The sequence below is a fragment of the Octodon degus genome, unplaced genomic scaffold, assembly GCF_000260255.1.
Source record: "Octodon degus isolate 3935 unplaced genomic scaffold, OctDeg1.0 scaffold00148, whole genome shotgun sequence".
NCBI lineage: Eukaryota > Metazoa > Chordata > Mammalia > Rodentia > Octodontidae > Octodon > Octodon degus.
Window position 1 is genome coordinate 5,000,439 of NW_004524724.1, and position 24,901 is coordinate 5,025,339.

The window sequence follows — 24,901 nt, forward strand, 5'->3', positions numbered from 1 at the left end:
CTGACCTTTGGTGTAGAGCTTAGATAGAGTTATTACCTTAGCACCAGGACCGGATCTATGAAGTTCAGATTCCTCCAGGTGGGTGTTGCTTGGATCTGGCTGGGGTCTGGCTGCTATGCTCCACTTCTGCTGCAGCCATTGGAGTTGAAACCTTTGTGTCACTCTAGCAAGATGTTCTGCTCCTGAATCAGCTGTGTGGGTCTTACCTCTAGCCTCTTTGCAGGGAGTTCTGAAGGGTTCCACACCGGGCCTGTGCTCTGGGTCTATTCAGGATCCGGCAGCCCTGGGTCATCTGACTTACTCGCCGGGCCTGCGCTCTGGGTCTCCTCAGCCAATATTGTCCTGCCTCAGCTTCCCTCAGTGCTGGGATTGCAGGTGTGTGCCACATACTCAGCCTTTTAGGTGTTTTGTTTGTTTGATAGTTTTTCTTTTAGTATGTGTGCTGCTGAAGCAAGTTCTGATTTTTTTTTTTTTTGAGATAGGTCCTACTGTGTAGTTTAATGCTTATCATGAAGTCTCTGAAGCCAGGTAATCCTTTGACCTCAGCCTCTTGTTTGCTGCTTGACAGGTGGTACTGCCAGGTCCAACCCCATGAGGGTTTCAGAGAGACTTCTGTCTCTGTGTTGTAGCTCGGTCAGTGCACCTTGCTTCTGTTCCTGAGCCCAGAGAGCCTTCTCTTGCTCAGCGCTCCATGCTGCCCTCAGCACATCCTGACTTCTGGGTGCTCTGTGCTGTCAGCGCATCACAGACTCCTAGAACCTAGTGTTAACTCTTCGTGTTCATTCAGCTACCCAGTTCGGTTTTAGGGTCATCCTCTGAAGATTCCTGTCCTGGTTAGCAACCTGAAAATGTTTGAAGGTACACACTGGGTACAGTTGACTGTGCCAGAAATAGCACAGGCACTTGTGTGCGACAAGGAAAGAGCTGCTGAGCACACACCTCATCACATGTTATGAGTAGCTACATTTGTTAAGTGTTGAGATGGCAGCAGGCACAGGGAAGAGGGAAAGGGAGAAGGGACATGTGGGTGGAGGGAAAGGAAGGGGCTCCTCCAGACTTCCCTGTCTCTAGGGTCCCAGGCTCAGAGCCTCCCCTGTGAGCTCAGCCCACAGCTGCAGGCTGCATGCAAGTTAGGTGGTGTGGGGTTTCAAGGGAGGGAGGGAGGGTAGGGTAGGGGTAGGGTTCACACAGCCTCCCTGTCTTAGGGTCAGGGAGCCTGGGGGAGCAGTAGGGCAGTGTGGCATGCTGGAGGAAGGGATGACTCTGCTTCTTTGCTTCTAACTGTACCACACCCACGTTTTATTTTTAGTTTGGCAGTGTGGTGCTGTGGAGTTGACCCTGTACCTCCCTGCTGAGCCCCAGCCCCAGTCCCAGCCCCAGCCTGTTTCACTATTTTGAGATAGGGTCTTAATAAGTTACCGAGGATGTGCTTTCCCTGGCCATCTCCTGTCTCAGCCTCCTCAGATTCTACCACATCTCTCATGGAGGAATCTGTGTGATAAAAATGGTATCTTGCTCTATCACTTTCCTAGATGAGGATCACAATGACTACTAAGAAGCTGGTTGGACCCAATGAGTCTGTACTCTCACCAGAATTCAGGAGTGTTGATGCTGGGACTTTTTTTGTTTTGTTTTAACTAAGTTGTTTTGGTGACTTTTAGAGGACTCCTGGATCTAGTCTTAATGGTTTAAGACAGTTTTGTTCCATTCTGTTATGTTTTGGTGCTGAGGCTTGAGCCTGGGCTGCATGCTGGAAGCACCCAGGCTGCCGCCCAGCTGTGCCCATTCCTTAGTGAGCTTTCTGTCCTCCAGTTCTAGAGCTCATCCCTGTGCTGGCGTTAGTATGCAGTTTGTTGCTTTACTTAATAGGAGGAAGTGCTTTCCTGGTGGTTCAGTACTATTGTCTAGATAGTCTAATTTAGCTGGAAATATTTTTTCCTCATAACTTTGAAAATCTAGTGCTGTCTGCTAGTTCCAGTATTGCTTTCAGGTTGTTCAGGGTCTTCTGGACTCCTGATCCCCTGCTCAGTGCTCCAAAGCATTCCAGTGCCCTGGTGCTTTTTAGGTTTACCTCTGACTGCAATGCTTAGGAGCTTCTTAGAGAGGCGTGGATGTGGTGTCTTTTTCACGCACAGTGGGTCCCTTTTTCATACTGGAGCTCCTGTCATTTACCTCTAGGAAATCTTTTTTCATTGTGATACTGGGATTGAATCCAGGATTTTCCCACTGAGCTATATTCCAGCCTTTTAAAAGCTTTTTATAGAGAGATAAGATCTTGCTAAATTGCCAAGGCTTGGCTTGCATCTGTAGTTCTCCTGCCTCAGCCTCCTTGAGTGCTGAGTTCTAGGCAGGTGCCACTGTGTCTGGCCCAGGAGCATTTTTTCTCAAATACTTTCCATTTTTCTTTTTTTGTGGCGCTCCTCATGATTGGATGTTTGACAGGTTCCTTGCTACTCAGAATTTCTTCCCCATTTTCCATTATTTTATTTTCAAAAAATTATTTATTTATTTATTTGGTACAGAGTCTCATTATGCAGCTCAGACTCATAGCGATCCTCCTGTCTTAGCCTCCCCAGTGCTGGGATTACAGGCATGTACCACCATACCTGGTTTCGGTGGCCGGCTCAGTGTGGCTGGAGTTCCAGAGCTGTCACAGCGTGTGGTACTGGGAATTGGATCCAGGTCCTTTCGCTTGCCAGGCAGGCCCTTAGACTGCCGAGCTCTCCCCTTAGCCCCCCATCTTCCATTATTGACTTTTTGCCTTATGTCACGCTTACCCCAGAGAAGGTAGGAATGTGGCTGGTGAGCTGCTGGGGTCACCAAGCACCTTTGCTTTCTTTCTTTACTCTGTCCTCCGGTACCTGCTGCCCGCTGTCCCTATCCCCAGCATCAGACATCAGGTTCTGCCTCTGGGTTCTGCTGCAGCTTGGGAGATAGGGACCCTCTTAGGGAGTCTGGGCCCCTCCTGCTGGATGCCCTGGCTCCACAGGTGTTGCTGTGTGGGTTTGTGCATGCTCCTGGCTGCTGAGCATATGGCTGTGCAGCTGCTGCTTCTCACCTTCCAGGGCTCTTTTGGCCTGTCCTGCTTTGTCCCTAAAACTTTAAAATTCATGTGTCTTTTAGGATCTGTCTGTAGCCATTGTAGTAAGTTTGTAGGAGGTGGTCGAGGGAAGCACATGGCTAGCCACAGATTTTGACAGCTGCTTGTGCTTTCTCCAGATGCCCCAGCTTCCTCCCAGCATCCAGTGCCAGAGATCTAGGTGACCATGCTGCATTGCATGCTGGCCTCCTCACTCTGTCTCAGGCATGCTGAGCCGGCCACCGAAACCAGGTGTGGTGGCACATGCCTGTAATCCCAACACATGTTACTTGGCGCAATGATAGGTTGGCAGCACGCTGTTGTTTGTGCAAGTGGAAGCAGCTTTACTTGTCTGTTAAGTACAGAAGTCAGCTGTGTGATTTTAAAAGTGTTTCTGACTTTGTAGTTTGGGAACAACTGTTATTTTGTTTTCCGGCTATGTCAGTATTTTGGTTAACCTGTCAGACTCTGGTAGGAGAGGCTGAGCTGCTCATTGGCGCTGCCCACTCTCCAGTGGCCAGTTCTTCCATGGTACACTTGGTATACTTCCTTGATTGACTTCTGAGGCTGTTGTGAGGAGCCTTTAGACCCTGGGTGTCTGCTGTGGATTGTTGTTTTCATTATCATGCATTACATGTTTATCCCCAGTGATGCCATCATTTTCTGCTCTGATAATCTTTGACCTAATGTGTGAAATGAATACATTTGAATAAGTACACTTTCTGCTGTTTGATCCCTTTCCTTTGTTATTTTTCCTCTTTTATCAACTGTTGGTTTCCTATATTCCCGTCTCCATCCCCTCCCTGCTCTGCCTTTTTCTAGTATTTTGGTATAGAGGTTGAATACTATCCCCTGCTGGCTGGGCAAGTGCTCCAGCGCCAAACTGAACCCCTCTGCTCCCGTGTGACTCCACTAGTCTATATCATGTGAGCCCTGCCATGCCAGGTGCTGCATCCTTGCTGGCAGAGCTGGGCCCCATGCTGGTACTCAGTCTCACACCCCATGTCCCTGCCATGTGGTGCATGTTTCATATGTCAGTGTTACTTTGTCCTGTAGTTTCTTTGCTGTCACCATGACCACACTCCTGGGGTGAAGTCCCTGCACCCAGCTGCTGCACCGCTGTTGCGTCACCTCCCTGCCACCATGCTACATCCTTGGACTGCAGTTATTGTTCTTTTCTCTGTCCATTTGTGTGGATTGTATTTGCTTGACTTTTTTGTATTTTAGGGAAGGGTCTACCGGGTGTTCAGGGTCTCACTACTACATTGGACTCATAGCGATCCCCTTGTTTACAGCCTCCCAAGAGCTGGGATTACAGGCGCGCACCACCATACCCAGTCTCAATATGCCTGGGGGTGGGGCCAGTATGGCAGGCCCCCGGGGATCGACTCTTGAGCTTTGCTTTAAAGGGGACAGCCATGGAGTGGCCTTAGGGGGTGTGGCTGGGGTGGAATATGGGGTCCAGTTGGCAGATGGATAGTTCTGGTGAGCCTTAGCAGTGTTTGTCAGTAGGGTCACTGAATAGCATATAGACACAGATTACATTGTGGGAGGTCAGAGAGTGTGTATTCCTGTGTCTTAGCTGGGATGGTGGTACTTGAGCTCTGCCAACTTGGGTTCCCCTAACCTAGTGACTGTCAGGACAGGCTACACTAGCTGGTGGTGATTCAGAGCCCCGAGTCTGGGGTCAGGATAGTGTTGTGTGCACCTACTTTTCATCCCACTGTCTCCCCTTTTCTGAAGTTACAGTGAAGTGCACCCTAACAGTTTCTGGAGGATGGAGAACATTTGCATGTGCTTTTCTGACCAGAAGTTATGTCTAGGAATTAAAACATGAAAACACAGCTATTTTCAGGTAAAGATGGGAAGTGGGCAACTGTCCCTCACAATTTCCCATCCTGAGTTGTCTGTCACATCACATTGACTATTTTAGGGCACTGAGGTTTTTTTTTTTTATGTGTCTGAGAGACAGTGATAGAAGGGTGGTATGGAGCTGCCTGCTGAGTCTATAGGAGCTGAGTAGTTACTGTGGGGTAAGAACTGGAAGCATTGGAAGATCCCCTAAGGCCAACACATGTGCACTGGCCTGCAGCCTTCACTGTGGGATCTGGGTAAGAGCAAACCCAGGGTGGTATTGCTGGGGCTTGCTTCCACCTGTGTGGCTTAGGACACTTGTCCACCCCTTGTGAAGGGTTTTGATGCCTGACTTACTCCAAAGGGAAGACTCGTGGTGAAGAGCTCTGGTGGGTGCGTAATTCACAGATCCTTTTGGCTTGCCTTTGACACTGGTCCTGAGGATGAGCTTGTCTTCAGGATGGCTTGAGGTTTGGCTGCTTCAGTTAGTCTGGCTTAATGAGACTGAGATGCCCAGCAAGGTGTGCTTCCACTGGAGAAGGAAAACCATTCTGAAATTCACTGCTGTTTCCTTAAGTAAGATTTTTTAAATTTTTCTGTCTTCTCACTTGAAGGAATAAAATGCTTGTTGCTATATTGTTTGGGTTTAAAAAATAACCTATTTTTTGTATATATATATATTTTCGGTTCAAACTTATTTCCCGTTTATTAAAGTCCAGGTTACCATCACATGCCTTGGTACTTAATAAAGGAAAACTTGTTGAAATAAGGTAATATGTTATCATCAGCATTTCCAGGCGATGGTTTACAGTCAAATAGCACTATCAAGAAATCTTGAGGAGGAAGCCCATCTGTGGGTTACACTTTGTCAAGGCCCACCTCCTCTGGAGTGGAGATTCCCAGTTCATTCAGAGTTGTCTCAGTTCCTATGGGTAGATTTCCTTATGAGGTCCTGCTTTGTCCTTAACAACCTCTACGATCCGAACAGCACTAGCAAAATCATTTAACTGTCTGCATGCCCGCAAAGCAGCATCATTGATTTTGGGTTCTGGCACTAGATCATAGCCAACAAGGGATATTCATCCCTTTATGCAATTCCCAGGCATCTTATGTCTGACTTGTTGAAGTATGTCACCCAGCGAGCATCAAACTCCTCATCTGTCTTATGTGACCCATGGGAATACCAGTGAGCCAACTGGACAGTGGTAACAGGGCTGGGAGCTGCAGCAGGATGTAGGAAGCCGTGAGCATAGCACGGGCAGCGGCTGCGACTGGTGCCCAGCATGACGGCGATGGTGGCGCGCAGGCTGAGGTTGCAGAGAAGCCAGTGCGAGCTTGCAGGCTGCTCCGAGAGCCGCTATTTGTACTTTTTAACAGCATAACTTTGGAAGAGTGAGATTGTTTATGCTGTTTACTTTTTTAATTTGTTCAGTTGATCAAACAGTAACATTGGATAATTATTTTTGTTTAGAGAGAAAAGATAAGGAAGGCAGTTTGTCACTGTCATGCTCTTCCTTTTAGTATATGTGCTGCCGAAGTGAGCATACACTTTCCCTTTTAAAGAGAGCTTTCTGTATTTTGGTACTCTGCTCCAGCTTCTGGTACAGAAAGAATTGTATCTCGGTGTTAGAGTTTGTTTCTAGTTGGCCCCCCAAAGTCTCATGCAGTCATGGGGCGGGGACTTAAAGAGTTTGTGATTAACTCATGATCCACTGGGATTATGGGTGGTCCAAGGCTGGGATTATGGGTTTTAGTACTGCTGGGATTATGGATGTGTGTACTTCCTCCAGCCTGGGACAGAGAGCCTGAATGCAATATAAGAGGGACAGAGAGACAGACTTTCCCTCTGTAGCTGTTGCTTTCTGTGTGGCTATTGTTGCCTGTTGCCATTGTTGCTGTTCTATTGCCATGAACTGCTGCCCTCTGCCATGTGCCAGTCTGCCTTGGAGCCAGCTGAGTGTGGACTGAAACCTCCAGTAACTGTGAGATAAATAAACCTTGCCTTCCTTCATTTTGGGTGTCAGGTATTTGTCCCAGCAACGAGAAGAGTAAGACACCTGGGGAGCTGAGGTCTCCAACCAGTGTCTGATGGTTCTGCAGGATTTTAACTCCCATGTTTGGTTAATTTTAGCGTGGGAGACACAAGATTCAGCAGAGTTAAACAGGTTTCTGCAGGCCTGGGCTGACCAGAGACTTTTAAGGTGGCTGGTGGGTTGTGAATTCTGAGGGGCATGTAGGGGAGCAGTCTAAGCTGGAGACAGCATCAACTAAGTGGATTGCTGATTGTGTGGCTTTTTCAGGTCATCTCTACATGTCTTCCTGGTGTTTACAGTTGTGGGTCTTGCACTTGCTGACCACTCTGATCACTTGGATGCTCAGGAAAAAGTTTTAGAGGTTGACATTGGCTTTGTGGTTATGTAGTCTAAAATTTATAGTGTCAGGCAGTGTGCAGTGTGCACTCTTCCTCACGAGTACCGAGGTTACTTTTTCCAGCAGTCTCTCACTCCTGCACTAAAATTCATTTAGCTGGAGCACAGGTTTTGGAGGCCCTCATCCTTGTTTTAAATTTCTGACTTAGTAAGTTTGTGTGGGGCCTGGGAATACATATTTTTTGATTCCCCCCCCCTCCAGGAAATTTTTAATGACTGGCCAGATGTAGGTGTTGTTGGTAAGGTCCCAGAGGGTAGACCTGGGGTTTCCTCCTGTGGTTCCTCTTGGTGTGTCAGTAGGACCAGTCCAGCACTAAGTTTTCCTTTCCATGAGGGTTACAATGCTGTTGATTGGCCAAGGCAAGTCAGCATAGTTTAATGTATATTATTATTTGATTGTTTTATTTGTCAACGGAAGAGGTCTTTTTTTTTTTTTTTTTTTTTTTTTTTGCAGAACCGGGGATTGAACTCAGACCCTTGTGCTTGCCGGGGAAGTGCTTATTCTAGCGAGCCATCTCCCCGGCCCCCTAGAAAGAGGTCTTGTGACTGGATGTGGTCAGCGGGAGAGCTAAGGCAGGTGCCCACTCTGGCTCTTAGTGGCTGTGGGGGTTAGGAGGGTAGCTGCGCTTCTGAGGCTTTCTGGCCTCGCTGCTGCCCTTCCCTCCTTTCGACTTCTTTTTGGTCCTCTGGGCATATTTCCCTAGCACCAGCCCAGATGAAACCACAGAGTGGGACAGGCCAGAGAGCTTCCTGTGACTGAAATGCTGAGCACCTTTCCTGTCTGCCTGTCTGATGGTGGGGGTTGACAGGGTTCCTCTCACTGTTGTAATTCTGCTGGAATTGGCATCGTGGTGGGGCTAAAGAGGGATTATTTTGCAGACTATATGTATATATAATATAATTGTATATAATTTTAAAGAAAAAACCCCGTAATTTCAAAACAAGGTAATAGGGTAACAATGCTTATTAACACATTGATTGTGTGTGGAGATATATATATATATATAGTGAGAGAGAGAGAGAAGCGTGCAAGAGAGAGAGACAGACAGACAGACAGACAACACTGGTCTTGCACAAGGTCTTGTGCACATTGGCCTTGAACTCACTATGTACCCAGGCTGGCCTTGAACTTATGGCAGTCCTCCTGCCTCAGCCTCCCAGGCATTGGGATGACAGGCACACATCACAATGCGCAGCTTCACATGTGAGACTTTAATCTGTTACCAGTAAAAGGAGTTTCAGTTGAAGCTAGGATTTCTATTAAAGGAGAAAATACAGATTAGAAAGAAACACAGAAACTATGAAAGAGCAAATCACCTTATATCTACAGATAATTATTTTCCTAATCTAGACTCTTATTGTTAGAAATTCCTGTGTAGGTATTCCTCATTTAATAGCCCACCTATTGAAATGACTGGGCTTATGACCCCTCTTTTTTTGGGTACAGTTCTGAATGTCTTGTTGATAGAGCCTCAGTGTCTTTTTGTATAGTATACCTTGTTTCTATAGTACTGTAATTTTTGCTGATGGTATTGTATAGCACAGTACTATATCTCACATTGTTGTACATTACAGTACTGCATGTAAGAGTCATGCAAACTAAAGCAGAGTCATGGAGATGGAGTTTCCTTTGACCATGTCTTTGTTCTGAATGCCATACACAGTTCCTCATTTAGTGGCCAGTTCATTTGACAACATAATTGAAGGTCCAGGACTGGGTTGTTGTATGGGGGACACTTATATAGTTGTCACAAATAACATTTTTCATAAAGAAGTGAAAGGGAGATGAAAATCTGAAATGTGCCATTTGAAAGATAAACACATCTGAGAAAGTAAATGCTGGCACCACATACACAGGTGCTCACACACATCATTTTCCTTTAAAGTAAAATGGACAGCAGGAAATTTAGAAGCAGAAGGTAAGAGCCCCTGGGCATGGTGATGCACACCTGTAACCCCAGCATTGTGGAAGACTGAGACAGGACAGTGGCAGGTTCAAGCCTAGCCTGAGAATGGAGCACCTTGATGAGACTCTCAAAATAGAAAGGGCTCTGGATGAAGCTGGGTGAAGGCCTTGAATTCTGTCCTCAGTGTGAGGTGGCGGAGGATGGGGCCTATGCACATCAGCTTTGTTTTTTTTTAAAGACAGGATCTTGCTGTGTAAGTTCATTAAAGGTGGCTTTGAGTTTACTTTGCAGTCCAGGCTGGCCTCACACTCTTGGCAATCTTCCTGCCTCAGCCTCCTGAGTGCTGGAGTAATAGGTGTGTGTCATCACGCCTAGCTAGTCTTTCTTAATAACCTCCTAGCCTCTGTTTTATCTCATTTTATTTTTTAACTGCAAAAGTATGCATAAATACAAGAGCGTAACTGTGCTAACAGACAAGAGGAAAAGACTTCTTTAGAGCTTCTAGCTAAATAAGTAGCACCCAGGTCAACTTACAAGACCCAGCACTTAGCTTTCTCCCCCTGGACTATTTCTGCATTCTGAATCTAAAACTCATTGCTTCACAGTAGCTACCAAATGCAGCTGATGTATTCACATTGTTACAAACCCAATGTCTCTGAGAGGAGAGGACAGGTAGGTGCTCTGGAAGTAAAACTCCTGTCAGGGATCTGGAGGTCAGCTGGAGGGTCCATGCCTGCCCCAGACAACATCATTGTTATGGTCCCAAGAGCTGCTTTGGCCAGGAACTACCAGGTGACTCATGCAACCCTTCTTATAACATCTAAGGTAAAAGAGCAGGCAGCCACACTTGACCTTGGGAACTGCCCTGTGCTGTGGTGCCACTTGCCACCTGGCTCTGTGGCCTCTGGAGCACGCCCAGCAGTGTGGCCAGTCAGTCTGTGCACAGGCCTGTAGCCTGCTCTGTGATGTACCTTGGAAAGAGCTGACCACTCCCAGGGGCACTGAGCCCTACAGCAGCCTTGATGCGCACTGTGTGCTGCCTTATATCCACCAAGTTCTGGCTTGAACTGGCTGCCAAGCTAAACAGTCCCCATCTGGATCCCAAAGTTGGGCAGAAATCCAAGGATTCAAGGAATGACAGCTGAGTCTGGAAATTCTTAGACTTGGAAATCTACATGTATTATAAACCCTTTGTTTATTTTCTTTCCTTTTCTTTATTGGTATACTTTTGATATACATAATGATCACGTTCATCATAGAAAATTTGTACCTGTACAAAATGTCTTGATTCTTTCTCATTCCCCTCTGCTCCCTTCAGCCTCTCTTTCCCTTATGTACAAAGCCTTTGTTTCCATTTTTCCCTTCTGTTTTCTGCTTTTTTCTTGTCCCTCCCTATTCCCCCTCTTATTTGATCATTTTCTTCCCATTTTCCAATAACTCTTTGTTTCTTGAGTGTGGGTTTTTGTCAGAGGGGTGTATGGTGTGGGAGATTTCCTCCCTCTGAGTTTCTACCCTTTAGCCTCAGCTGTCTGAAAGATACCCCATCCTTTGGTGAGCTCTTGCATTGTCCCTTGTGTGCATGAAACGCTGCTGCAGTTAACATACCTGTCCCTCAGCCTGGCATCACCAGTGTGTGCTGCTGCTCTTTTGCACAGTCGGCTTCCAGGAGATGGCACTTCGTCCTACTCTAGGCTGAGCCAGACATTTCCTGAATTCCCAAGTGCTTGTTGCCTGCTTCCTCCACACACTTCTTATACTGTCACTGCTTGTTTGATGTCTCTTTCTCTGCCCAGCAGACCCATTGCAGGCGGGAACCATGTTCTATTGCTTTCTAAACATCCAGCTCCTGACACACACACACTGACGACACCCCAGGGGGTGGGTGACTAGGCATGCAGATTTCTTCACTCTGGGCCCTGTTGTGCCTCAGAATGGTGGAGATGCGGCTCTGTTCTTTCTTTTTGGTAGTCACTTAATTTTCTTTCTCTTTTTCTGAGTTAGGGCCTCACTATACAGTGTAAGCTGGCCTTGGATTGAATTCATTTTGTAGCCCAGGGTGGCTTTGAACTTACAGCAATCCTCCTGCCTCAGTTTCCTAGCTTTGGGAGTTATTTTTCAAAAAATATTTATGTGTTCTGCTACATAACCAGTATTAGAGATGAATTCTCCCCCCCGACCGCCCCCCCCCCGGGGGGGGTTGAACTCAGGCCCTTGTGCTTGCCAGGGCGCACTCATTGCATTGAGCCATCTCCCCAGCCCCTAGAGGTGAGATTTTTAAAATCACCCCAAGCAGGGTGTGGTGACAGTACTGGGGAGGCTGAGGCAGAAGCATCAGCATGAGTTTGAGGCCAACCTGGGCTACATAGTGAGTTCAAAGCCAGCCTGAGTTATATAGTGAGGATCTGTGTCAAAAACAAACCAAAAAACAACAATGAAAAAGAAAAACCAGTATGTTAAAGTCCTGTGAGCAGTGACCCAACCCAGGAGGCTGTCAGCAGCCTCTCCCTGCACAAAGACCAGCACACTTCTCCCTTGGGTCAGACGTCTGCTGCTTTGGTTAGACAGTAAGCAAGGTTTAGGTGCTGGTTTAGGTGTTGTCAGGCCTCCTCTTTCTGGGCACTGTGGTTACAGTGTGCTTGACCCTGCTAGCCGTGTGTGTGTGTGTGTGTGTGTGTGTGTGTGTGTTGGGGGGGAGAGGCTTGAACCCAGGCTTCACACTGAGCCATATCCTCAGCTCTTTCTTTTCAGTTTTTGTTTTTTGTTTTTTTTTCTTTTCTGGTTTTAAGACAGGATTTTCTCATTAAGTTCCTGAGTTGCTCAGGCTGGGCTCAAACCAACCTCCTGCCTCAGCCTCTCAGGGCTCTAGGGTTGCAGGTGAGCTGCTCTGTTAACAACATTCCTAGTGTGGTCTAGGTGCAGTGGTGATAAAAGTGCTGGCTTTCTGTGTAGCATAAATGAAAGCAGTGACAGCAGCTGCAGTGAGGATGATTATCCCTTCTTTCTTGCCTGAGGATCACTGAATGTGTCCCTGGTGATGTAAGTGAGAACCTTCTTTAGCTTCCCCTTTGATTGTTGGTTTGGGGGTATTTTAGTGCTCAGTGTGGCTAGGGAGCAGCACTTGTTGTCTGGGGAAAAGCACCCTGGTGGCGGCTTCGGTTGCAGATTGAACTGCTCTCCTCTTGGGAACTGTCTTGCTTAACAAGGTAACTAACGCTGTGGTTGTCCACACTGGGGGTTTAAAAGGCTTCTTGCATTTGTATTTATGTATGTGTGTGTATGTGTGTGTGTGTATGTATGTATGTATGTATGTATTTTTGTAGTCCATGTTGGCCTTCTCTTGGAGTCAGTACATGGACACAGTGCAGCTTGTCTCATCTGACCTTTTGTTTCTTCCCCCCTCCCTCCTCAAGTCCCCCCATTCTTGTTAATAATGTTCATCATAGTCCATGTTTGCAGCATCATAGTGTCTGCTGAGGTTATTAGGCCCTCTTACCTGGCATCTCTTACCTCTGCCTGTTCTCCTTCCTGTCCCTGTAGCAGTTTTTTTCCTAGGTGAAGTGTGACTGGCTCTTTACTGAAAGCCACTTAAAGTATTTGTTGGTAGTGATATGTTTGCTCTTTTAAGCAAAAATTTGAGTTTTCTTAAAAATGAGATTTTGAATTCCTGTGTGTCAGCCTACCTGAGTTTCTGGTGACTCGAAGATGCTGTCCAGCTTGAGTTGTGTGTGGTGGCTGTCTAGGCTCACTCACAGTTGCAGGTTCTGAGTTGCTGCTGGCCTTGAGAGACTGTGCTTCATCCTGTTGAGGATAGGGTCAGAGAGGAAAGTCTCAAGTTATCTGGGAAGGGCCTTAATTATTCCTTTTGGCCAGGCATGGTGGTGCATGCCCAGCATCCGTCAGGGGGAGGCTGAGGCAGGAGACCATCCGAGTTAGGATTCTGAGGCTTTTGAAGGACACAGTGAGGCCAGTCTCCAAAAATAAAATGCAACCCTCCTTCTTTGCGAGCACCTTGTCTGTATAGGGCCTGCCCTTCTCATTGCCGTTCTTGGTGCTAGGGTGGACCCAGAGCCCCTCCCAGCCTCTGTTCCAGTGCCAACAGAGCAGCCTGCCATGCTGCTTCAGTGGGGAGCAGAGCTGATATCAGAGGTTTACAGCAAAAAGACCCATCCTTGCAGAAAATATTTTTCATGGGAGTATAATTTATGCTGGTGTGTAACCAGCTTATTATTCATGCGTGTTAAAGAATGTCTTTGGTTTTTAACTTCAGTATTAGGTAGATGTGACCCAAATGAACAGAAGCTTTCTAAAGGCCCCCTTGATTTTAAAGTGTGAAGTGGCTCTGAGAAAAAATGTTGGAGTGACTAGCGCTTTTCTGGGTAGGGGAGGTGGTGGCCTGTGAAGCAGGCAGGCTGGGCCAAGAGCCCTGAAGTGGGGCAGCAAACATGGCCTTGCAGTGGGCACTTCTGGATGTCCAAGATCTCTTGGTGTTTTTTTTTTTTGTGCCAAATTCTTGCCTGTCTGATGCTGTCATCTTTATGTTGCATTTGGGCGTCTTAATGGAAGTATGACAGAAACGCTAAAGAAAGTGGAATTTCCAACTGACTTCATGTTCTGATCTTTCCCCAGTTTTCTAAAATTTTCAACTTACAAGAATCTTGGGGCTGGTGAGATGGCTCAGTGGTCTAAAGCACCTACTTGGAACAAGCTTGGCAAAGCACAGGGACTGCGGTTTGATCCCCCAGCACCACATGCCAGCCAGCCCCGCCCCCTGGTGGCTGAGCTGCCCCCCCCCACAAAATAAATAAATGTTAAAAAAAAAAAAAGAATCTTGAGAGGGCCAGCCAAATAGCTCAGCGGATTAAAGCACCTGCAAGCAGGTGCAGGGGCCAGGGGTTTGATCTGCCATGGTGGCCCCGCTCTGCCCTCGGGGCAAGCATGAGATGGCAATTGAGATTGGGCATGGTGGCATGTCTGTAACCCCAGCTCTTGGGAGGCTGTAAATAGGTGGATCACTACGAGTCTGATCTAGTAGTGAGACCGAACACCCTGTCGACTTGTTCCTAAAATACAAAAAAAAAAAAAAAAAAAAAAAAAAAAAAAATCTTGAAACAGTTTTAAAAGATAGGGCAAGTGTTTAGTTGTCATAATGTAGGAATTGAGGGCTGGTGAGATAGCTCAGTGGACTAAGCGCCTGCTTGGGCACCATATGCCTGGCTGGTGTGCTGAGCCGGCCACCGAGACCTGGTGTGGTGATGCATGCCTGTAATCTCAGTGCTGGGAAAGGTGAAAACAGGAGGACCACTATGAGTTTGAGCTTCATAGTGAGACCCTGTACCAAATACGAGCGAGCGAAAGAGAGAGTGTTAGTTGAACTCCTGCATGTCTACTTGTCTACTTTTGATTATACCTTCCACTGTGAATTACCTGCTGAGGTTGATTGCATCTGGTTTGATTCTGCTATGTGCTGGAACCGTTTGCATGAATCTGCAGCTGTTTCCTGGAGGGAATTGCAGCACTGGAGCAGGCAGTTAGCTTCTCTCTGTCCGACAGCCTTGTGGAGTTTTCTAGGGATGGGTAAGACTTTTTGGAAATCAGGCAGGCTCATATTTTTCTTGCTTTATAGATAAGGGTGTTGAGGTTCTTGTTTGTGCAATTTCATTTTTTTTGGTACCAGGACTCAAACTCAAGACCTTGTGCTTGCTAGGCAGGCCCTGCACTGCTGAGCTGTATTACCAGACCTTGTTTGTGCAGTTTCACAAGTTCCTTCAAGAAATCTAGACTGTGCCTCTAATCAGTAAGGCTTTTTGTTTTTTATTTTTTAATTTTTATTTTTTGCAGAACCAGGGATTGAACTCAGGCCCTTGCACTTGCCAAGGAAGCGCTTATTCTACTGAGCCAACTCCCCAGCCCCTTTGTTTTTTAAATATCCTTTTATTTTAAATTCTTAACAATCTATGTTTCCCAGATCTGTCCATTTGTCTCTCTTCTACCCTTTGGTCTTCTCTTTCTTTTTGACAGGATCCTGTCATATAGTCCAGGCAGGCCTTGAACTGTTAATCCTTCTGCCTCAGCCTCCTGAGTGCTGGAATAATAGACTGTGTACCTGTGGTGGGGTTTCTAAAGCATCACACAGATCCCATGTACATTCAAGTATCTCCTGGTCTGGACAGCAGTTTTTAAAAATGAATTTTCCATTGAGCGTTTGGTTCAAATACCAGCTCTCTGGCCAGTTTGTTAGAGAAATGTTGGAAGGCCTGGTTTGTTTGTCTGTAAATGGGAGACCTTGGCTGGGATGGTTGTTACTGATGGCATAGGGATGGAGGGAAGTTGTTTACGATCTTTAGGGAACAGAAGTGAAGAATACACAGAACATTCTTGCCTTTGTAGTTGCTTTGAGTGCTACTGTTGGATGCATCTAAGTAATGGTACAAGTATCTATTAGAAATATTTCATGTACAAAGCAATTTCTACTTATAGTTCATTAATTTTTTTGTTTGTATTTTAAGGTTACGAGAAGTTTCAGAGAAATTGAACAAATATAATTTAAACAGGTAAGAATTTTAAGATATTTTAAATTTAGACATTTTCCTTTTCTTTGTGGTACTGAAGAGTGAACTCAGGGCCACGCATGTGATGCCACTAAGCTCTGTCCTCAGCCCAAGACACTTACCTTCTGACCAGGAGGTTTTTCTCCAGGAAAAGGAACTCCTGTTTAGGTGGAAGCTTAGTATAACTAAGGATTAACATGATATGATTAGGTTAAAGATATTTCAAACTGTCACCTCTTACAGTTGGCTTCATTTGAGTTACAGCTTACATTTATACTGATTTTGAAGCAATTTGGTATACCAAGGACTTGCAGTGATGATGGGGAGAACACCATCACTTCATGGGCTGTCCTATTTGATGTCTTTGAGACAGGGTCGCTTGCATAGCCTGGGCTGGCCTCGAGCTTGCGACAGTTTTTCTGCTTCAGCCTCTCAAGTGCCAGATTATAGGATTGCAGGTTTATACCACACCCAGCTACTCAGGTTTTAAAAATAGGTTTTGCTAGTTAGTTTTTCTTTTGTTAGTGGGGTTCTTTTTTTTTTTTCAAATCCTAAAATGCATTTACTACTGGAAAAAATAATTTCATCTACATACTTGTTTCCTCTGTTCTCAGTCACCCCCCTTTGAATGTATTGGAGCAGGCTACTATTAAACAGTGTGTGGTGGGACCAAATCATGCCGCCTTTCTCCTGGAGGTAATGGACATTCTTCATCATAGTTGTGCTTGAGCTTGCGGTACAGTTGTGCACCCCAGAGACGTAACAGCTATGAAGAGTTGCTTTGAAACTCACCTGCTTGCTTCCCTTCTTGTGCCAGTCCTCTGCTCCAGAGAAGGGCAGAAGTGCTCCCCAGGGCTCGAAACTCATTCCCAGAAGTGGTAGGCTCTCTGGGCCAGTGCTTCCATTCTCGCTGTGCAAGACACTGTCTGCTGCTTTCTGGACAGCTGGGAGGGAGCTTATTCTAGGGCATGTTGCGTACTGACAGTAGCAATAGATAGATGCTCTTCTTGTTGAATAAATGCATGTTTTAATGCATTTTTTTTACCTTGAGAATTTCTTTGCTTTATAGGATGGGAGAGTTTGCAGGATTGGTTTTTCAGTACAGCCAGACAGATTGGAATTGGGTAAACCTGATAATAATGACGGGTAAGGCATCATCTTGTGTGTGTGTGTGTGTGTGTGTGTGTGTGTGCGCGCGCGTGCGCTCGCACTTGTGCATTTGTGCACATACATACATGGGGTTTTACAGTGCTAGGTATTGAATTTGTGCCTCTGCAATGGAGCCATACCCCAGCCTGGTGCTTATATTTAATACAGAATGCACTTAGCTTTTAGAAGCTATTAAACATGTTTTGACACTGATAATCCCTATCTCAAAAAAAAAAAAAAAAAGAAGCATTGTAGGAAATCAGGTGCTTTAAACACAGTGAGATTTTGCAGTTCAGTTTTATTTTGCTTTTTGCAGTTCAGTTTTAATTTTAATTTTATTTTATTTTTTGGCGGAACCAGGGATTGAACTTAGGCCCTTGTGCTTGCCAGGCAAGCGCTTATTCCACTGAGCCATCTCCCCGGCCCCCTAGTTTTAATTTTTAAACAAGCAATGGTTTATAGCCGAAACATTAACATTAAAAGAAGCAGAGGAGTTAGTTTTCACTTAACAGGAATAGAAATTTAAAAGATAAAAATTTAAAAATTTTAAATTCTAGAAAATATTACAGTATTTTGTGGGTCCCAAGTCAGATCTTTCTTTTCATGAAATGGCTTTATTTATTTATCTGAGATAGGGTCTCACTATATAGTCCAGACTTGCCTTGAACTCAAAGAATCCTCTACCTTCAGTGTCCCAAGTCACTTCAAGGCCAGACCTAGTAGTACATGGGATAACAGCATGTGCCACTACATCTGACCTTGAAGTGATTTTACATGTTATGATTTTGTCTTTATTATTTTCAAATCAGCTAACTCAGTTTGAAGGCAAAAAGGGTCATCATCATTTTGGTCCTTCAGAGTTACAGTACATAAAAAGGATCCTAGACAAGTCAGAATAGGAACCATGTTAATTTAAGAGCTCTAAACAGTATAAAGTTAGCCGTCAGATTGTGCTAGGCAAGGTGATCCAGTACTCAGGAGACAGAGGCCCATGGGTTGTTGTCAGCCTGATCTACATAGCAAGACTGTTTTAAAAGCAAAAAATGAAAGTTGGTACCACATGTGGTAGTGCATGCCTGAGTTGGAGGCCAGCCTCGGTTACATAGCAAGACCCTGTCTTTAAAAAAAAAAAGAAAAAAGAAAAAAAAGCAAGCAAGAAAGTTAAGAAAGAGTGGTGAATTATTACAAAGTTAAGTTTGCTTTTTCTTTTCACTCATGTAGAGACTGAACCCAGGGCCTTCTCACTGAGCTGCATCCCTTGCCCTTCAATGTTTTGAGAAAGGGTCCCACCAAGTCCCTTTGTTGTCCAGGCTGGACTTAAGTTACAATTGTCCTGTCTTGGCCTTACAAATAAGTACAGTATTGGGCTGCCACGCCCAGCTATTAGGCCTGCTCTTTGATGTGAAGCACACATTTAAGAGGCGTCATCAAAATGCCAGGCATTTTATTACAGGAATTCCCAGGACAATGAGGCCTGGAATTCACCTGTGCCCCTCAGCAGGTGAGGACCACTCAGTGATTCTCCTGTCTCTTGTTTTTTCCAAGGTCAAAGTTGAACAGCAACTCGGGGGCGGGGAGGACCTCGAGGCCAGGCAGGACAAGTGACTCCCCGTGGTTTCTCTCAGGTTCTGAGACTCTGGGCCGGCTAGCAGGCAACACCTTGGGGTAAGTCATGGTGCATAGTGTCAGAATCAGCCGCATCGGCCAAGGCCACAGGTTGCTGCTCACCTAGGCTCCAGACCCAAAAGAAAGCATTTTGTGTTGGCGGCATCCCTTGGCCCACTTGGGCCATTTACAAGTGTATGTGATTGCGTCTTTGGATCTCTCTTCTTGTGGTTTAAAGAAAAAAAATCGTAACATTGATTTCTTTCCCGGTATCTAAATCTGGTAGTTCTTTCTAGTTTTAAACTAGACACTCAACTTGTTGACAGTTTTATCTAGAGTTTATATACTGTCAAACTAAAGAACCTGCATACGGGCTAGGGAGGTAGCTCAGCTGAATTAGTACTTGCCTGGCAAGAGTAAGGTTGTAAGTTAAATCCCCGGTACTCCCCCCACCCCCACGAAAAAAAAAAAAAAAAAAAAAAAAAAAAAAAAAAAAAAAAGAAAAGAACAAGAAAAAGGGAAGACAATGCATGAAGATTGCAGGCTAGCACTTTCACACATGTTGTACCTTGAAAATTTTTTGAGACAGTGTCTCACTATATAATTCAAGTTATCCTTTAACTCACTCTGTAGCCAGGCTGGCCTCAAACTCTCAGTGATCCTCCTGCCTCAGCCTCCCTCCTGCCTTAGCTTCTCAAGTGCTAGGATTACAGGCATGTGGCACCATGCCTGGCAGTGTACCTGGATTCTTCAACAGCTATATATATATGTATTTTTTAATAATGGACCTGGAGCTGGCGAGATAGCTCAGCGGTCTAAAGTGCCTGCTTAGGCAAGTGTAGGCAAGCATGCAGGGGCCTCTGTTCAACCCCCAGCACCACATCCCATGCCAGCTCACCCCCAGGGTGGGCTGAGCTGGCCCCAATACATATAAACATACATACAACATACATACATACATGCATACAATAATGGACCTGGCTTATGGGTAGGTGCCAGGTGTCAACACAGTCAAACCTAGACCTGCCCTTTCCCCGCCCTCTCCACCCTCTCCTGCCCTCTGCTGCCCTTGGTGCCCTTCCTTTGATTCTTTTTCCTTCCATTATCTATTTTATGTTTTTTCTGTTCACTGACACACATTGTTGTGGGCTCATGGATACAGTATTTGTTATATTCTGTGGACTGTAACTTAGCTTGTTTGTTGTAATGCTCAGTTTTGCTGTTGGGACTTAAGCCCTCATTTCAGTGGGTGAAGCTTGATTGCATCTATCTTGTGTTTTTTTTTTTAATTTTTATTTATTTATGTGTGTGTGTGTGTGGCCAGCTCAGCCCACCAGGGGGCGGGGCTGGCTGGCATGTGGTGCTGGGGGATTGAACCGCGGTCCCTGTGCTTTGCTAAGCTTGTTCTAAGTAGGTGCTTTAGACCACTGAGCCATCTCACCAGCCCCTATCTTGTGTTTTTATCTTTTAAATTTCTCTCTTTCTGTCTCTGTCTCTGTCTCTGATACAGGTTCTCACTACGCAGTTCAAACTCATAGTGATCCTCCTGTCTCAACTTCCCCAGTGCTCAGATTACACGCATCTACCGCTACAAGTGTTTCTGGGCCAGCATGATATTTGGTACTGGGGATCGAACCTGAGACCTTGTGCTTGGGAGGCAGGTGCTTAGACCACTGAGCTATCTCCCCAGCTCTGGGTGAAGCTTGATTGTTAAGGGTGGTTATAATGGAAGGTGTGATGGGAAGGTGTGTGTAAAGTAGACCAGCAGCAGTTGGCAGTCTCAGCAGTGCAGGGGAACTGAGTTTGAGCCATTCGAGTGATTGGGCTGGTTCTAAGACCCCACTGTGCAAGCCCCACCTGCCCCTGAGCTGGCTCTGGCCTTCTTGTACTATATGCCTCACTGACTCAGTGGCCGCATCACCCATTTACTTTTATTTGGATTTGCTGTTGTCTTGTCAGGTTTTAAGTACAAATTCTTTGATGGCTGGTAGTGAAACTGTGATCAGGTTCTTTTGTAAATCAAATTATATAGTCAAAAATATTTTGGGGCTGGGGAGATAACTTGGTAGCGTAAGCTCCTGCCTGGCAAGCACAAGGACCTGGGTTCGATTCCTGGAACCCCAGCCTGCCATGCCAGTCACCAAAACTGGGCGTGATGCCTCACACCTGTAATCCCAGCGCTGGGAAGGCTGAAAACAGGAGAATCACTATGAGTCTGAGCTGCATAGTGAGACGCTGTACCAAATGAATGATTGAATGAATGATTAAAAAATATTTTGGATCATAGTATAGTGTTCTTTTTCCTTGAATTCTATAGTTCCCCTCCTATTTCTCTATTGATTGTAATAAACTTGAAGGAAGTCTGCAATCTGTAATCTAGATTAGAGAATGTACAATATCTATGCATGAACTCAGTCCCCTTTCCACAAGTGTGCCACTTAGGCTCCTGTCTGGAAGAGTCGCATCCTGGCCTGTCAAGTTCCGGCTCTTGGTCTCCAGTCAAGAGCTGCTCTGAAGATCTTGGGGTAGTGGTGGTGTCTTTGTTCCCAGTAGCATGGCTTATTGAGAGGCAATCACTTATTTTGATTGGTCATTCTTAGTCATGTATAGCCTTTTTTTCATTATTTTTACTTTAGTGTTTTTGCTAATTGTTAGGTTGTATTCCAAAGATTTCTTTTTAAAGATTTTCTCAGTGTTTTTTTGTTAAAATTAAAAGGTAGCCACTTTCTTACACATAAGAGCAGAAGTAGCGAGCTCACAACTGTGGTGGCTTTATGGATTCAGATAAGCAGTAATCCATGAGTTGAGGTACTCTCTATCAGTGCACATCTTCCTCTTCTGTTTTGGGGGCCTGCCCATTAGCTCAGGTGTTTAAGTGCCTGTTTCAATAAAGCAGTCAGGCTCAGGATGCTGTGGTTTGATCCCCAGATCCTCAAGCCAAACCAGACCTGTCTGGAAGCGGCCAAAAAGAAAAAAAAAATCCTTCCTCTTCTGTTAGCTTAGCCTCTTCATATGTGCACTTGCCTACTTTGTCCGTTTTTGTGGGGTGCTCCTAGGATCTGCCTGGTGGCAGATGTGCACCTGGACCATCTCTGTATCTGGTCAGGTTGCTAGCATTGTTTGCTTGGGGGCAACTGATGTTAGTTATTTGGCGGAAATAGCACATTATTCCTGTCTCCACAGGTCATGTCCTTTGTTGTCCATATTGGGATAGCTATAATAATTAAGTATAGAGAAGAGACTTAAATGGACACTGTCCGAGCAAACATAGGATTATCCTCATTGTATCTTTTTAAGGTCTTTGGTATGGTTCCCTTCTTTCAGGTTGAAATAAGACTTAGTTTTTGAATGTATAGTAAAAGAGCAATTCTACTTGACTTAGTCTTTATGACTTAAAGGAAACTGTGAAGTATAGATGCTGATATAACAGTGGATTTGAATATTTGTTTATGGATCCTATATTAATTTCTGTTGCTTAATCTTAATACACATAACTCAAAAAGACATTATTGCTATTTTACTTCTTACATGATTTCATTTTGGAATGTGTTTTTCAAATTTAAGGTTTTATTTAGGGCTGGGGAGATAGCTTGGCAGTCTAAATGCCTGCTTGGTAAGTGCAAGGACCTGGGTTTGAGCCCCTGTACTGCATGCCCTGCCAGCCCTGCACCCAGCCAGCCACCAAAACCAGGCATGGTGGTGCATGCCTGTAATCCCAGTGCTGGAGAGGCTGAGACGGAGGATCACTACAAGTCTGAGCTGCATAGTGAGACCCTGTATCAAATAAATAAATAAATAAATAAATAAATAGCTGTTCAAGTTTTGATAGAAATTGTATTCATTGTATGTTGCTTTGGGTGGTGTGGAGTTCCTGATCAGTGGTGTTTCTCTTTCTGTCCAGGAATTTGTGGAACGTATTTTCTGTCTCTTTGATCACTTGTTTCAGTGCTTTGTACTACACAATGTATATCTTTGTTTAGTTAGGTTTATTCCTAAGTATTGTATGATTTTTGGTACTATTATAAAGGGAATTGTGGCGTTAATTTTCTTAAATGTAAAGTACTTTTAGTCAAGCCCTTTGTCTTTCTGCTGGTTCACTGGTTATTGAAATGACATGTCTAAAATCTGTCCCTTACCTGAAACAAGTGCTTTGACACTGCAGCACTGAAGACGCATGAATTTGGGCTGTAGATGCAGACACTGTACAATCATGAGTTGTCAGCACTCGTGGAGTACAGAAGCCTTCCAGAGGAGTGGTGCTGATTTTTGCTGGGGGCCTCCTAATGAAGCTGCTTGGAAAGGTTTTTGTTGGTTTAGGTAGAGGTCAGATTTTTCCAGCTTAGTGAAATCACAGAGTTGGATGAATACCAGTTTGACAGTCATTGCTTAATATATTCTAAGGTTTTTAAGGAAGGAAAAGAAAGGTTAGAAAGTTCACTTAAAACTATGGGATGGACTGTAGAGGGCTTCAGCTGTGGGTGAGGCCACAGGAATTGGGCATAAATGTACCACAAGTGACCAATGCCTGGCTCCCTTTAAGCAGAGCCAGTGCTATTCTGACCTCAGTGTGGATGGGCATCTCTTGTGGTTGTCTAGATTTTGTGCTAGGAAGCTTCTTCATTTGCATCTGGGGTATTAAGAGAGGCCATGTCTGTTCTGCTTCTTTTCTCTGTACTTAGGAAAAAGCATATTTCGCACAGCAAATTATCCTATAAATGTCATAATGCTAAAGAATAATGAAATACCGTCTTCACAAATACATGTTTCATTTTACACAAAGCACCTTGAGCTCCAAGATGAGTTGTTCCTTTGTGTAATGAGGAGTATTCATGGTTTAGTCTCTGTAGGATCTTTTTTAAAAGGTGAGATGTGAGGCTGGGGACAACTCAACAGCATCGAGTCTGCCTGGCAAGTACAAGGTCCTGAGTTCTATTCCTGGTACTAGAAACTAGAGATATAAAGGTGGTACGTGTCCATTTTAGTGCTATGGAAAGAAATGAATATGTATATTTAAAAAAAAATTCATTTACAAAGATATTTTACTGTCTTTCTAAGTGAATTTATATAAAGCAGTAAAAAATGGAGATCACTTTGTTTGCTTGGTTTTGAGTTTTTGAGACAGTGTCTTGTGTAGCCCTGGCTGGCCTCTTAAGTTGTGGTGATGCTTCTGGCTCAGGCTCTTGCTTCAGTCTCCTGAGTGCTGGGACGACAGTGGTGCTGCCATACCCAGATGGAACACTTATTTTAAAGCTCAGTTCTAGTACATTTTTCTTTTGTCAAAGCATTACTGTGAAATAATTGCAAGTAGAAAAATAAATTCAGCTTGAAAGAATGACAACAAGACTCAGAAGTTCCTTTTGAAAGTGAACTGTTGAAATACAGATTGTCTAAACTCTCTGATCTTTAGGAGCCGCTGGAGTTCTGGAGTGGGCGGAAGTGGAGGAGGGTCCTCTGGCCGATCATCAGCAGGTGCCCGAGACTCACGGCGACAGACTCGTGTCATCCGGACAGGGCGTGATCGAGGCTCAGGGCTCCTGGGCAGCCAGCCACAGCCAGTCATCCCAGCCTCTGTCATTCCAGAGGAGCTGATCTCACAGGTGTGGCTTTGGGGGGCATTGCTGTAAGTCAGGGCCAAGCAGAGCTGTATGGGCACAGGTGTGGCTCAGTGTGACTTGTAAATAGGTTTTTCTGTACCAATTCTACAGAACCATTTTTTTCCCCTGCCCCACCCTCTTTCTTCTGGTACTGGGGATTAAAACCCAGGGTCCATTGAGCTGCATCCCCCAGCCCTTTTTAAATTTTTAATTTGAGACTAGATCTTGCTGAGTTGGGCCTTCTGGCCTCAAATTTGAGATCCTTCTGCTTCAGCATACTGTGTAACTGGTTTTAGAGTTGTGCCTGGGTGTGCTTGTTTAGAAAGCTGTGTTTGATAAATAATCAGAAAAGCAGCATAGCACTTACTCATTTTCATTCGTATTTTAGGCCCAGGTTGTTTTGCAAGGCAAATCTAGAAGTGTCATTATTCGAGAGCTTCAGCGAACAAATCTTGATGTAAACCTTGCTGTAAATAATTTACTTAGCCGGGATGATGAGGACGGGGATGATGGGGACGACACGGCCAGCGAGTCGTATTTGCCTGGAGGTGAGTGGCTTGCCAGGTTGTTTTGCCAGTTCCGCCAAGGAATAGAACTGTGAAGTCCTGCTGATTTCATAACTTTGGAAAAATGGTGTTAGCTGCTTCTCATGGAAGAGCTGTTTGATTTGATTATAAGGTAATCTGAGGGGAAGTGTTGTTGCCTTGTTGATTTAAACTTGTTCCTGGTACATGTA

The 24,901-nt window shown here is 45.1% G+C and overlaps 1 protein-coding gene across 5 annotated transcripts in view; it reads left to right on the plus strand.

Annotated features, from left to right (window-relative positions):
• Positions 1-24,901, plus strand: part of Ubr5 (ubiquitin protein ligase E3 component n-recognin 5) — a 128,539-nt gene that overhangs the window by 21,283 nt on the left and 82,355 nt on the right. For all 5 annotated transcript variants that reach the window (XM_023702299.1, XM_004642258.3, XM_023702301.1 and 2 more), the window contains exons 2-7: positions 15,776-15,820; positions 16,432-16,513; positions 16,887-16,963; positions 18,512-18,631; positions 23,979-24,168; positions 24,554-24,713. In XM_023702299.1, coding sequence (XP_023558067.1) covers positions 15,776-15,820; positions 16,432-16,513; positions 16,887-16,963; positions 18,512-18,631; positions 23,979-24,168; positions 24,554-24,713 — 674 coding nt within the window. The remainder of the gene's footprint in view (positions 1-15,775; positions 15,821-16,431; positions 16,514-16,886; positions 16,964-18,511; positions 18,632-23,978; positions 24,169-24,553; positions 24,714-24,901) is intronic.